At 39.2% G+C, this 12098-nt stretch overlaps 1 protein-coding gene across 7 annotated transcripts in view; it reads right to left on the reverse strand.

The window, feature by feature from the left end:
• DPP8 (dipeptidyl peptidase 8) overlaps positions 1-12098 on the reverse strand; it is a 69801-nt gene that overhangs the window by 23723 nt on the left and 33980 nt on the right. For all 7 annotated transcript variants that reach the window (XR_008956077.1, XM_044392027.3, XM_048222194.2 and 4 more), the window contains 5 exons: positions 11820-11948; positions 11186-11247; positions 2947-3047; positions 2059-2236; positions 1090-1249 (listed from right to left, as the gene is read on the reverse strand). Coding sequence is in view for 6 of the 7 variants with exons in the window: in XM_044392027.3 (XP_044247962.3) it covers positions 1090-1249; positions 2059-2236; positions 2947-3047; positions 11186-11247; positions 11820-11948 (630 nt within the window). In the remaining variant the exon portion in view is untranslated. The remainder of the gene's footprint in view (positions 1-1089; positions 1250-2058; positions 2237-2946; positions 3048-11185; positions 11248-11819; positions 11949-12098) is intronic.

The raw sequence follows: 12098 nt of genomic DNA on the forward strand, positions 1-12098 counted from the left end.
ATGGCAGTTACGGTTGCATAACAATATGAATATACTTGATGCCACTAAACAGTACACTGAAATAGTTACAGCGGTAGATTTTATGTCTATTTTGCCACAATTTTTAAAAAATGGCTATGTTGAGTCTGTTAAGTTACAAATGGAGGTTTAACATATAACATTATCATAAAGTGCCTACCATTCCAACACTAACTCCGTATTATTAAAGTAGAAAACTGTAACTCAATTAAAAAAACAAAAACAAAAACAGGAGAGCTACTGGATATACCATTTCACTTTTTCTCGGCTTACATCTCCTTTCTGTATTTCCCAAAAGGAAAACCGTCACTTTTTAAAGAGAAATCAACTCCAGCTGACATAATATTTCATTTCACTTTGGATAACATAATTATATCAATCTGAAGAGCTATAGCCATATTAACTTCAGTGTAGGTGTAGACAGTATTAAAAAGAAAAAAAAAGACAAAAAAACTAGTAGGGGTGCCTGGGTGGCTCAGTCAGTTAAGCAGCCAACTCTTGATTTCTGCTCAGGTCATGATCCCAGGGTCCTGAGATAGAGCCCTATGTTGGGCTCCCTCTCAGCGGGGAGTCTGCTTCTTCCCCTCCCTCTGCTCCTCCCCCTGACTCGTGCTCTCTCCCTACACTGGTGCTCTCTCTAATAAATAAATAATCTTTAAAAAAGTATGTAAAAAACAAAAACAAAACTAGTATGTAAAAATATCTAATAACCAAATAACATTTTAAAAACAGCTTTTTAAAATCTAAATAGGACATGGGCTCACTTTAAGCAAGGCAAAGTAGAAAGCAAAAATAAGTAATTCCATTCCCAGAGATTACTCACTATTAATGGTTTCTTACATATCCATCAAGAATTTTGTCCTGTGATTTCATGTATGTATTTATATTTTAGCTTAACTTACGTATTAAGTTTAATGAAGCAAGTACCGATACTTATAAAGTATATAAAGTATACAAAAGAGACATTATATTACCTTGCCCCTCCCACTTTCTGCCCCCAACATATATATATATATATATATATATATTTTTTTTTTTTTCCCTTTTTCTAAATAAAAAAGGATTTCTTACTTGGGGCAGGCAGCCCACCACTGGATCGTTTGTATTTGCTCTCCTTTAAAATGGATGTGATTTTGTATAAATGACGGAAACCTGTTTTGCATTCAGAGGCAAAAATAAATTCAATTTCGTCTTCATGACTTTGGGGAAAAACATGAAAGATGTCATGGATCTGTAAAATGAATAGCTTAATTTACTACACACATTAATGAAAATACTACACAAACAATTCAATTAAGTTAGAGAAAGAAGAATTACTTGATAAATACATTCTGAAACGTAAATAACTGTCAGTGCTAGGGGGTACTGTATATTTACAATATAGATTTTGTCTGTTCCTTTCAGATTTATCTCACGTTATGTTCCCAAATAGTGAAAAAAGAAAAATACGACCAAAAGCTTTTTCTTACTCATCATCTCTATAATCCTTTGAAACATGGCATGAGGCTTAATGATATAAATCTTATTACAGAATCTTATTACTTATTCTTATCCAAAATCTTGTTACTTTTCTTTTCCAAAGAGAAATACTGTAACAGTTGAAGGGTGAATCATATAAAGCCTGTACTCAGCCAGGGCGTGACCTGGCTTTATTTATCTTATATCTTATTTAAGTTTTTCCCACTAAATTGGAAAATGAAAAATTCAATCCCAACTGGTAAATTTTGGTATAGTTTGCCAACTTAAAAGAGAGAGTCTCTTCCTGACTTCTACGGAGGTCCTCCTCAGAGGCACTGATGAGGCTGTTTTTCAATACCTGATGTGTCCAGGAAGAAGGGCAAATTTGCAGCCAAGGAGATGTCATTTCAATGACATCTACTTTCCATCTACAAACATTCCAATTTGGAATGTTCAAACTAAGCAAATAATATTCATGGTTACTCTGAATTTAAAAAATCCGTTTTGATAGTTTGCTATAAATCTTTACTTGCTTTAGCATTCTAAGAAAATACATAACCAAGTACAGTAAAGCATACATACATTTATCCAGATGTCTGTAGTTTCTTCATAGATAATTAGTGGTGTCACAGAGTCAGGCACCGACTCGATGAGTCTCTGTCTTTCCATGGCATCATCTTCTACTGGGATAAATAATTCAGGTGAGATCAACACTATCTGTAGGCGAGTCTGGGAGCGATCTAGTAGAATGGACCAAGCACTATTTAAACAAACAAACAAAAAAAGTACCAAAAATAAAGCCATCTCTCAGAAAATGAATATTCCCCTACTCTCTCCTCTAGTACCATCCATTATTTCTGTAATCACAATTAAAGAATTGCTTTAGTAGATGTTAAATTATCACTTACAAATGGCTAATTAAAAGTATTAGCTTATTCTGTACTTATTTTTTAAAGTTAGGCTTGAGTTTTTTAAAAATGAGTTTTTTAAAAAATGGTTTTCTTTAAACTCCTAAAACCACAGTTGACCTATGAAATTGTTTTCTCCCATTAGTGTCGACAATTGGCGGCCTTGTGAAACTCCTGTTGTCTATCTTAGGAACTATATGTAATCACCTTCACATAAAACTCTACAAAAATTTTTGCTTAAATTATATAATAAAAAAATATAGACACCCTTACATGTGAGCCCTAAAGTCATACAATTTTACCACACACACAAAAAAAAACCCCACTGAAACCACGACTGGCTATGTAAAAGACAGAATGAAAATGCAATGCCCCCGTGCTTACAGGATTACAAATCCGCAAGTCCACTTAGCTCAGGAAAAATTCTCTGTGCAGAAATAACTACTCTGCAAATTTACATGTGAAGGCATCTCCAACTGAGGGGCGAGCCTAATAACATAAACATTTCTAATGTTTTGGATTCTAAATTACTTGTAAAGAAGTGACAATTTAACATACGCACTATTTTCCCTCTGGAGTCCATCCAGCTCTGGCAATATATTCAACTCCTTCAAACAGAATCTCAAAGGGTTGAATCAGTTCCTTATCTATGACATCGATAATCTATTAAAAAAGAAAAAAAGACATTGAGTTACAGAAGACTTAGATCAGTAACTAGTTTACTAGTCTCCCTAAATCATCAACTTTAACAGCATGACATTTTTTCAGACTTAGGTATTTAAAAAGGCATGAGGGACACAACGAAACCGGCAGTAAGTTGTGGGTTACCTATACGGGTGTGCTCTTCATTTCTAAAAAAGTTCTAAGCACAAGAATTAGCACAGTCTAAAAGTCTTTTCCTATGAGTTTATACTAACAGAGCCCTTGCTACTAACTAGTAAAAACAAGTTTTAATCACTTTATTTAGACTCTAGTATCAAAGAAAAATAATAATCCCTAGTTTCTTATATTTTAGCCTAAAATATGGTTTGTGTAATATATTAGTGAAATAGCCCTAAGTAAGCAAACTTTTCTCCTTTAAAAATCCAGCCAACACAAAAATCTTTTTTTAAAAAAGGGCAAAGGATCTGAATAGATAGTTCTCCAACAAAGATATACAAATGGCCAATAAGCACATGAAAAGGTGCTCAACGTCATTAGCCATCAGGAAAATTTAAGTCAAAATCACAACGAGATACAACTTCAAACCTACTAGGATGGCTATAATAAATAAGACAAACAACAGAAGTGGTGATGAGGATGTGGAGATTGGAACCCTCACACAATGAGAATGTAAAATAGTGTAAACACTTTGGGCAAACAGTCTGGCAGTTTCTCAAAAGGTTAAACATGGAGCTATCATATGGCTGAGCAATTCCACTTCTCGGTATCTACCAAGAGAAGTGAAAACATACACACACATTCATGATTATTCATAAGAGCCAAAAGGTGGAACGCCCTAATTGTCTGTAACTGATAAGCAGGTAAATAAAATGTGATACAGCCACGCGATGGAATATTAGTGGGTGATAAAAAGCAAGAAAGTACTGGGGCACTTGGCTGGCTCAGTCAGAAGAGCACGAGACTCTTGACCTCGGGGTTGTGAGTCTGAGCCCCATGTTGGGTATAGAGATTACTTAAATAAATAAATAAATACTTAAAAAAAAAAAAAGGCAAGATAGTGCTGACACATGGTGCAATACAGATGAAGCTTGAAGACATGATGCTAAGTGAAAGAAACCAGACTAGATACTGTATGATTCCATTTATATGAAGTGTCCAGAATAGGCAAACCTACAGACAGAAAGTAGATCATTGGTTGCCCAGTGTCATGGGACATAGGAAGATTGGAGGGTGATGATTAAGGGATGTGGGTTTTTTTTGGGGTGATGAAAATGTTCTAAAATTGACTGTGGTGAGGAACTAAGATGGCGGAGGAGTAGGAGACACCGTTTTCAGCCGGTCCCCCGAGTCGAGCTGGATAGGTACCAGACCAGCCTAAACAACCACGGAACCAGCCTGAGACGCAGGAAGATGCATCTGGATCTCTACAAATGAACATCTCCAGCGCTGAGTATTGAGGTACGAAGCGGGGAGCCATGAAACTGTGCACAGATATCGGAAGATAAACGGAAGGGGGAGGGAGCCGCCGCGTTCGGGCGCCGGAAGCGGTAGCCACTTGCACGGGAGAGCGGGCCTGGCTCGTGGTCGGCACCCGCAAAACAGCAGACTGTGACCGTGAGCTGGGTGCGCGCGCCACCAGGCATCTCGCGGAACCCCGGAATCCCGGTGCGTTCACTGGATCCAGACTGAGACCGGGAGATCCGGGAGCGCGCGCGGGGCGGCTGGCGGCGTTAGAAACACAAAGGACAGAGACGCGCCGGCCCTGGAAGTGAGGGCTGGGACGCCGGGTGTGGGGCGCACATCCCGGGACGCTGCAGGGTTGAGCAGCACCAACAGTAGCAGAGTTAAAGTGGCCAGAACATTCGTAGAGAACGGGCCGCAATCCCTCTGTTCTGTGACAGAGGCTGAAATTCGGCCGCTGCTGCTCTGACTCTCAGAAGAGGCACAACAGACCGCCAGGGAAAGCCGCCAGAGAACAAAAGCCTGGAAATACCGGCTCACAGGGTGCCCATCCCCATCCCCCTCACAGGGGACATGGAGACTCTACCCAAACATGGCTGCCTGAGTATCGGCGCGGCAGGCCCCTCCCCCAGAAGGCAGAAGGCAGGCTGAAAAATCAAGAAGCCCACAACCCGGGCGCCTGGGTGGCGCCGTCATGGAGCGCCCGTCTTCGGCTTAGGGCGTGATCCCGGCGTTCCGGAAAGGAGTGCCTCATCGGGCTCCTCCGCTGGGAGCCTGCTTCTTCCTCTCCCACTCCCCTGCTTCTGTTCCCTCTCTCGCTGGTTGGCTGCCACATAAATAAATAAATAAAATCTTTAAAGAAGAAGCCCACATCCCTAAGATCCCTATAAAACAAGGGGCACGGCCTGGGACCCAGTCAATAATTTGGGCTCTGGACAACCCCGCAACCTCTCCTCATCAGAATGACAAGAAGGAGAAGCCCCCCCCCAGCAAAGAAAAGACAGTGAGTCTGTGGCCTCTGCCACAGAAATAATCGATATGGATGTAACCAAAGTATCAGAAATGGAATTCAGAGTAACGATGGTCAAAATGATGAGTAGAATTGAAAAAAGTATTAACGAAAAGGTTACTGAGAATATAGAATCCCTAAGGACAGAAATGAGAGCGAATCTGACAGAAATTAAAAATTCTATGAGCCAACTGCAGGCAAAACCAGAGGCTCTGACGGCCAGGGTCACAGAAGCAGAGGAACGGGTTAGTGAATTGGAGGATGGGTTAATAGAGGAAAAAACCAAAATAGAAGCTGCTCTTAAAAAAATCCAAGCCCACGAATGTAGGTTACGGGAGATTACTGACTCGATGAAACGATCCAATGTTAGAATCATCGGCATCCCTGAGGGGGTGGAGAAAAACAGAGGTCTAGAAGAGATATTTGAACAAATTGTAGCTGAAAACTTCCCTAATCTAGCGAGGGAAACAAACATTCGTGTCCAAGAGGCAGAGAGGACCCCTCCCAAGCTCAACCACGACAAACCTACGCCACGTCACGTCACGGTGCAATTCGCAAATATTAGATGCAAGGATACAGTATTGAAAGCGGCCAGGGCAAAGAAATTTCTCACGTACCAAGGCAAAGGCATCAGAATTACGTCAGACCTGTCTACACAGACCTGGAATGAGAGAAAGGGTTGGGGGAGCATATTTAAAGCTCTTTCAGAGAAAAACATGCAGCCAAGGATCCTTTATCCAGCAAGGCTGTCATTCAGAATTGATGGAGAAATAAAGACATTTCAGAATCGCCAGTCACTAACCAATTTCGTAACCACGAAACCAGCCCTACAGGAGATATTACGGGGGGTTCTATAAAAGTAAAAAGGCCCCAAGAGTGATACAGAACAGAAAGTCACAGCCAATACAAACAAAGACTTTACTGGCAACATGGCATCATTAAAATCATATCTCTCAGTACTCAGTCTTAATGTTAATGGCTTAAATGCTCCCATAAAACACCACAGGGTTGCAGATTGGATAAAAAGAAATGACCCATCCATTTGCTGTCTACAAGAGACTCATTTCGAACCCAAAATGCATTCAGACTGAGAGTAAGGGGATGGAGTACCATCTTTCATGCAAATGGACCTCAAAAGAAAGCTGGGGTAGCAATTCTCATATCAGATAAATTGGATTTCAAACTACAGACTATAGTTAGAGACGCAGAAGGGCACTATATTATTCTTAAAGGAAGTATTCAACAAGTGGATATGACAATTATAAATATATATGCCCCCAACAGGGGAGCAGCAAGATACACAAGCCAACTCTTAACCAGAATAAAGAGACATATACATAAAAATACATTAATAGTAGGGGACCTCAACACTCCACTATCAAAAATAGACAGAACACCCTGGCAAAAACTAAGCAAAGAATCAAAGGCTTTGAATGCCATACTCGACGAGTTGGACCTCATAGATATATAGAGAACACTACACCCCAGAACCAAAGAATACTCATTCTATTCTAATGCCCATGGAACATTCTCAAGAATAGACCATGTTCTGAGACACAAAACAGGTCTCAACCGATACCAAAAGATTGAAATTATCCCCTGCATATTCTCAGACCACAATGCTCTGAAATTGGAACTCAACCACAAGGAAAAATTTGTAAGAAACTCAAACACTTGGAGACTAAGAACCATCCTGCTCAGGAATGACTCGATAAACCAGGAAATCAAAAATCAAATTAAACAATTTATGGAGACCAATGAGAATGAAAATACAACAGTCCAAAACCTATGGGATACTGCAAAGGCAGTCATAAGGGGGAAATACATAGCCATCCAAGCCTCACTCAAAAGAATAGAAAAATCTAAAAGGCAGTTTTTATATTCTCACCTCAAGAAGCTGGAACAGCAACAGAGGGACAGGCCTAATCCACGCACGAGGAAGCAGTTGACCAAAATTAGAGCTGAAATCAATCAAGCAGAAACCAGAAGTACAGTAGAGCAGATCAACAGGACTAGAAGCTGGTTCTTTGAGAGAATCAATAAAATTGACAGACCACTGGCAACACTTATCCAAAAGAAAAGAGAAAGGACCCAGATTATTAAAATTATGAATGAAAAAGGAGAGGTCACGACGAACACCAGTGAAATTGGAAGGATTATTAGAAATTTTTATCAACAGCTATACGCCAATAAACTAAGCAATCTGGAAGAGATGGAATCCTTCCTGGAAACCTATAAACTACCAAGATTGAAACAGGAAGAAATTGATTCCTTAAACAGGCCAATTAATTATGAAGAAATTGAGTCAGTGATAAACAACCTTCCAAATAACAAAACTCCAGGCCCGGACGGTTTTCCTGGGGAATTCTACCAAACATTCAAAGAAGAAATAATACCTATTCTCCTAAAGCTATTTCAAAAAATAGAAACAGAAGGAAAGCTACCAAACTCATTCTATGAGGCCAATATTACCTTGATCCCCAAACCAGGCAAAGACCCCCTCAAAAAGGAGAATTACAGACCGATCTCCCTAATGAATATGGACGCCAAAATCCTCAACAAGATACTTGCTAATAGAATCCAACAGTACATTAAAAGGATTATCCATCACGATCAAGTGGGATTCATACCTGGGATGCAAGCGTGGTTCAATATTCGCAAATCAATCAGTGTGATACATCATATCAACAAGAAAAGACTCAGGAACCATATGATCCTCTCAATCGATGCCGAAAAAGCATTTGACAAAACACAGCATCCTTTCCTGATTAAAACCCTTCAGAGTGTAGGAATAGAAGGTACATTTCTCAATCTCATAAAAGCCATCTATGAAAAGCCTACTGCAAATATTAGTCTCAATGGGGAAAAGCTGGAAGCCTTTCCCTTAAGATCAGGAACTCGACAAGGATGCCCACTCTCGCCACTATTATTCAACATAGTACTAGAAGTCCTTGCAACAGCAATCAGACGACAAAAAGGGATCAAAGGTATTCAAATCGGCAAAGAAGAAGTCAAAATGTCTCTCTTCGCAGATGACATGATACTCTATATGGAAAACCCAAAAGAAGCCACTCCCAAACTATTAGAAGTTATAGAGCAATTCAGTAACGTGGCGGGATACAAAATCAATGCTCAGAAATCAGTTGCATTTCTATACACGAATAACGAGACTGAAGAAAGAGAAATTAGGGAATCCATCCCATTTACAATAGCACCAAAAACCATACGTTACCTTGGAATTAACTTAACCAGAGACGTAAAGGACCTATATTCTAGAAACTATAAATCACTCTTGAAAGACATTGAGGAAGACATAAAAAGATGGAAAGATATTCCATGCTCATGGATCGGAAGAATTAACATAGTTAAAATGTCCATGCTACCCAGAGCAATCTACACTTTCAATGCTATCCCGATCAAAATACCAAGGACATTTTTCAAAGAACTGGAACAAACAGTCCTTAAATTTGTATGGAAACAGAAAAGGCCCCGAATCTCCAAGGAACTCTTGAAAAGGAAAAACAAAGCTGGGGGCATTACAATGCCAGATTTCGAGCTGTGATCACAAAGACAGCATGGTACTGGCACAAAAACAGACACATAGACCAATGGAACAGAATAGAGAGCCCAGAAATGGACCCTCGGCTCTTTGGGCAACTAATCTTTGATAAAGCAGGAAAAAACATCCGTGGGAAAAAGACAGTCTCTTCAATAAATGGTGCTGGGAAAATTGGACAGCTACATGCAAAAGAATGAAACTTGACCACTATCTCACACCATACACAAAAATAAACTCCAAATGGATGAAAGACCTCGATGTGAGACAGGAATCCATCAAAATTCTAGAGGAGAACATAGGCGGCAACCTCTACGACATCGGCCAAAGCAACCTTTTTCATGACACATCCCCAAAGGCAAGAGAAACAAAAGATAAAATGAATTTATGGGACTTCATCAAGATTAAAAGTTTCTGCACAGCCAAGGAAACAGAAAAACTAAGAGGCAGCCCACGGAATGGGAGAATATATTTGCAAATGACACTACAGATAAAGGACTGGTATCCAAGATCTACAAAGAACTTCTCAAACTCAATACACGAGAAACAAATAAACAAATCAAAAAATGGGCAGAAGATATGAACAGACACTTTTCCAATGAAGACATACAAATGGCTAACAGACACATGAAAAAATGTTCAAAATCATTAGCCATCAAGGAAATTCAAATCAAAACCACACTGAGATACCACCTTACGCCAGTTAGAATGGCAAAAATAGACAAGGCAAGAGACAACAATTGTTGGAGAGGATGTGGAGAAAGGGGATCCCTCCTACATTGTTGGTGGGAATGCAAGTTGGTACAGCCACTCTGGAAAACAGTGTGGAGGTCCCTTAAAAAGTTAAAAATTGAGCTACCCTATGATCCAGCCATTGCACTACTGGGTGTTTACCCCAAAGATACAGACGTAGTGAAGAGAAGGGCCATATGCACCCCAATGTTCATAGCAGCAATGTTTACAATAGTTAATCATGGAAGGAGCCGAGATGCCCTTCAACAGATGACTGGATTAAGAAGTTGTGGTCCATATATACAATGGAATATTACTCAGCTATCAGAAAGAACGAGTTCTCAACATTTGCTACAACATGGACGGCACTGGAGGAGATAATGCTAAGTGAAATAAGTCAAGCAGAGAAAGACAACTATCATATGATTTCTCTCATCTATGGAACATAATAACTAGGATGATCGGTAGGGGAAGAAAGGGATAAAGAAAGCGGGGGTAATCAGAAGGGGGAATGAAACATGAGAGACTATGGACTATGAGAAACAAACTGAGGGCCTCAGAGGGGAGGGGGGTGGGGGAATGGGATAGGCTGGTGATGGGTAGTAAGGAGGGCGCGTATTGCATGGTGCACTGGGTGTTATACACAACTAATGAATCATCGAGCCTTATATCGGAAACCGGGGATGTACTGTATGGTGACTAACATAATATAATAAAAAATCATTAAAAAAAAATTGACTGTGGTGATGGTTGCATGAGTCTGTGAATATACTAAAAGCCATTCTAAACTTTAAAAGAGTGAACTATATTGTATATGAATTATATCTCAATAAAGCTATTAAAAGAAGTCGAGCAGAGAAAACTGGGTTTTTTGTTTTGTTTTGTTTTTTAAGTAGGCTCCATACCCAGCATGGAGCTCAATGCGGGGCTGGACTCACCACCCTGAGATCAAGACCTGATCTGAGATCAAGAGTCAGATGCTTAACTGACTGAGCCACCCAGACGCCCCAAGAAGACTGTTTTAATTAATCTTGTGTGAATTCAGCTTAATAAGCATATGACTATCCAAATGGAAAGCAGCAATACAAGAGAAATGTGGGATATCCAACACAGAAGGTAAGTCAGAGCCAATGACTGCTATTTTGTAAACACTGATCTAGAGAATTAACAATGGCAAAGAAGAAAAACTTTTGGAAAGGAGTGGTTAAGTATGCATATCCCTATATTCCTATCTTGGAAACCAGCAAAAAGTTTCCAAAGCACCGTCCACAGATATCTCAGCAAGCTAAATGAGTTCAAAAATTAAGAAGTATATCTAAGATATCTACTAGACTGACCAGTTAAGCGACACAAAAAGTTAGCTCAACATTTTATACTTACCCTTCCTTCAGCATCAATCATTATTTCTGACATCTTAAAGGTGACTTTTGGATTTGCTGTGCCTTTAGAAAGAGACATGAATAGTAATGCATAATCAAAACTATTCAAACTAATTTTGCCAGATCAATCCCCTTTATACTTCAGTTAAGTCAGAAATGTTGTAGAGTCAGGGCTTTTACAGTGTTAGAATCTCAGAACTCCAACTCAAATTCATAATTCTCAACATAGGTATCAAAAAAAAAAAAAAAGAGGGAGAATGGAAAACGTCCAGAGTCCATATGAAATAAATAAGAGAAATTCTGTATCATTTTGTAATTGAAATGTAAACAGCAAAATAGGAAAAAAATTACTAACTTATTAAGAACATAATCCCTTAAACATCTTTATTTCCCAGCAAAAACTCCTCTTTTTTCATTCCTTCAAGTAACCAGCTTTGTGCACTTCCCAACCTTTGAGAAGAATTAAATAAGAGCAGCCTATAATTAAGAGATCTACTTCAGTGACAATTAATGAATAACCTACCTTTATTAAGGCTGTAAATATCTGATGTTGACCATACCTTTGGATGACTGCAGAGAGAATCTTGTTTGGAAAGTAGAAAGGAGTGACTATAAATGTCAATGGAATATAGTACCTGTTTTAGGATAACGGAATGAATCTGCCCTCCTTGTTTCCAACATAGGGGATGTAACATGAATAATTTCCACCTCGGACTCATCATTTTCTTCATATAGAATTCTCAGAATTTTGCTGCCACTGGGAGCTTTTAAAAGGAATTTAAATATTGAAAATTTAGAAGAATTACTCCAGAGAGTAATCATAACTGACCATTCCCTCTAGTGGTATATTTCCCATAGTGAAAAATAATTTATGTATAAAATATGCTGCCTTTTGTATATGAATGTATCACCAG

Source organism: Ursus arctos, unplaced genomic scaffold (genome assembly GCF_023065955.2).
Source record: "Ursus arctos isolate Adak ecotype North America unplaced genomic scaffold, UrsArc2.0 scaffold_28, whole genome shotgun sequence".
Classification (NCBI taxonomy): domain Eukaryota; kingdom Metazoa; phylum Chordata; class Mammalia; order Carnivora; family Ursidae; genus Ursus; species Ursus arctos.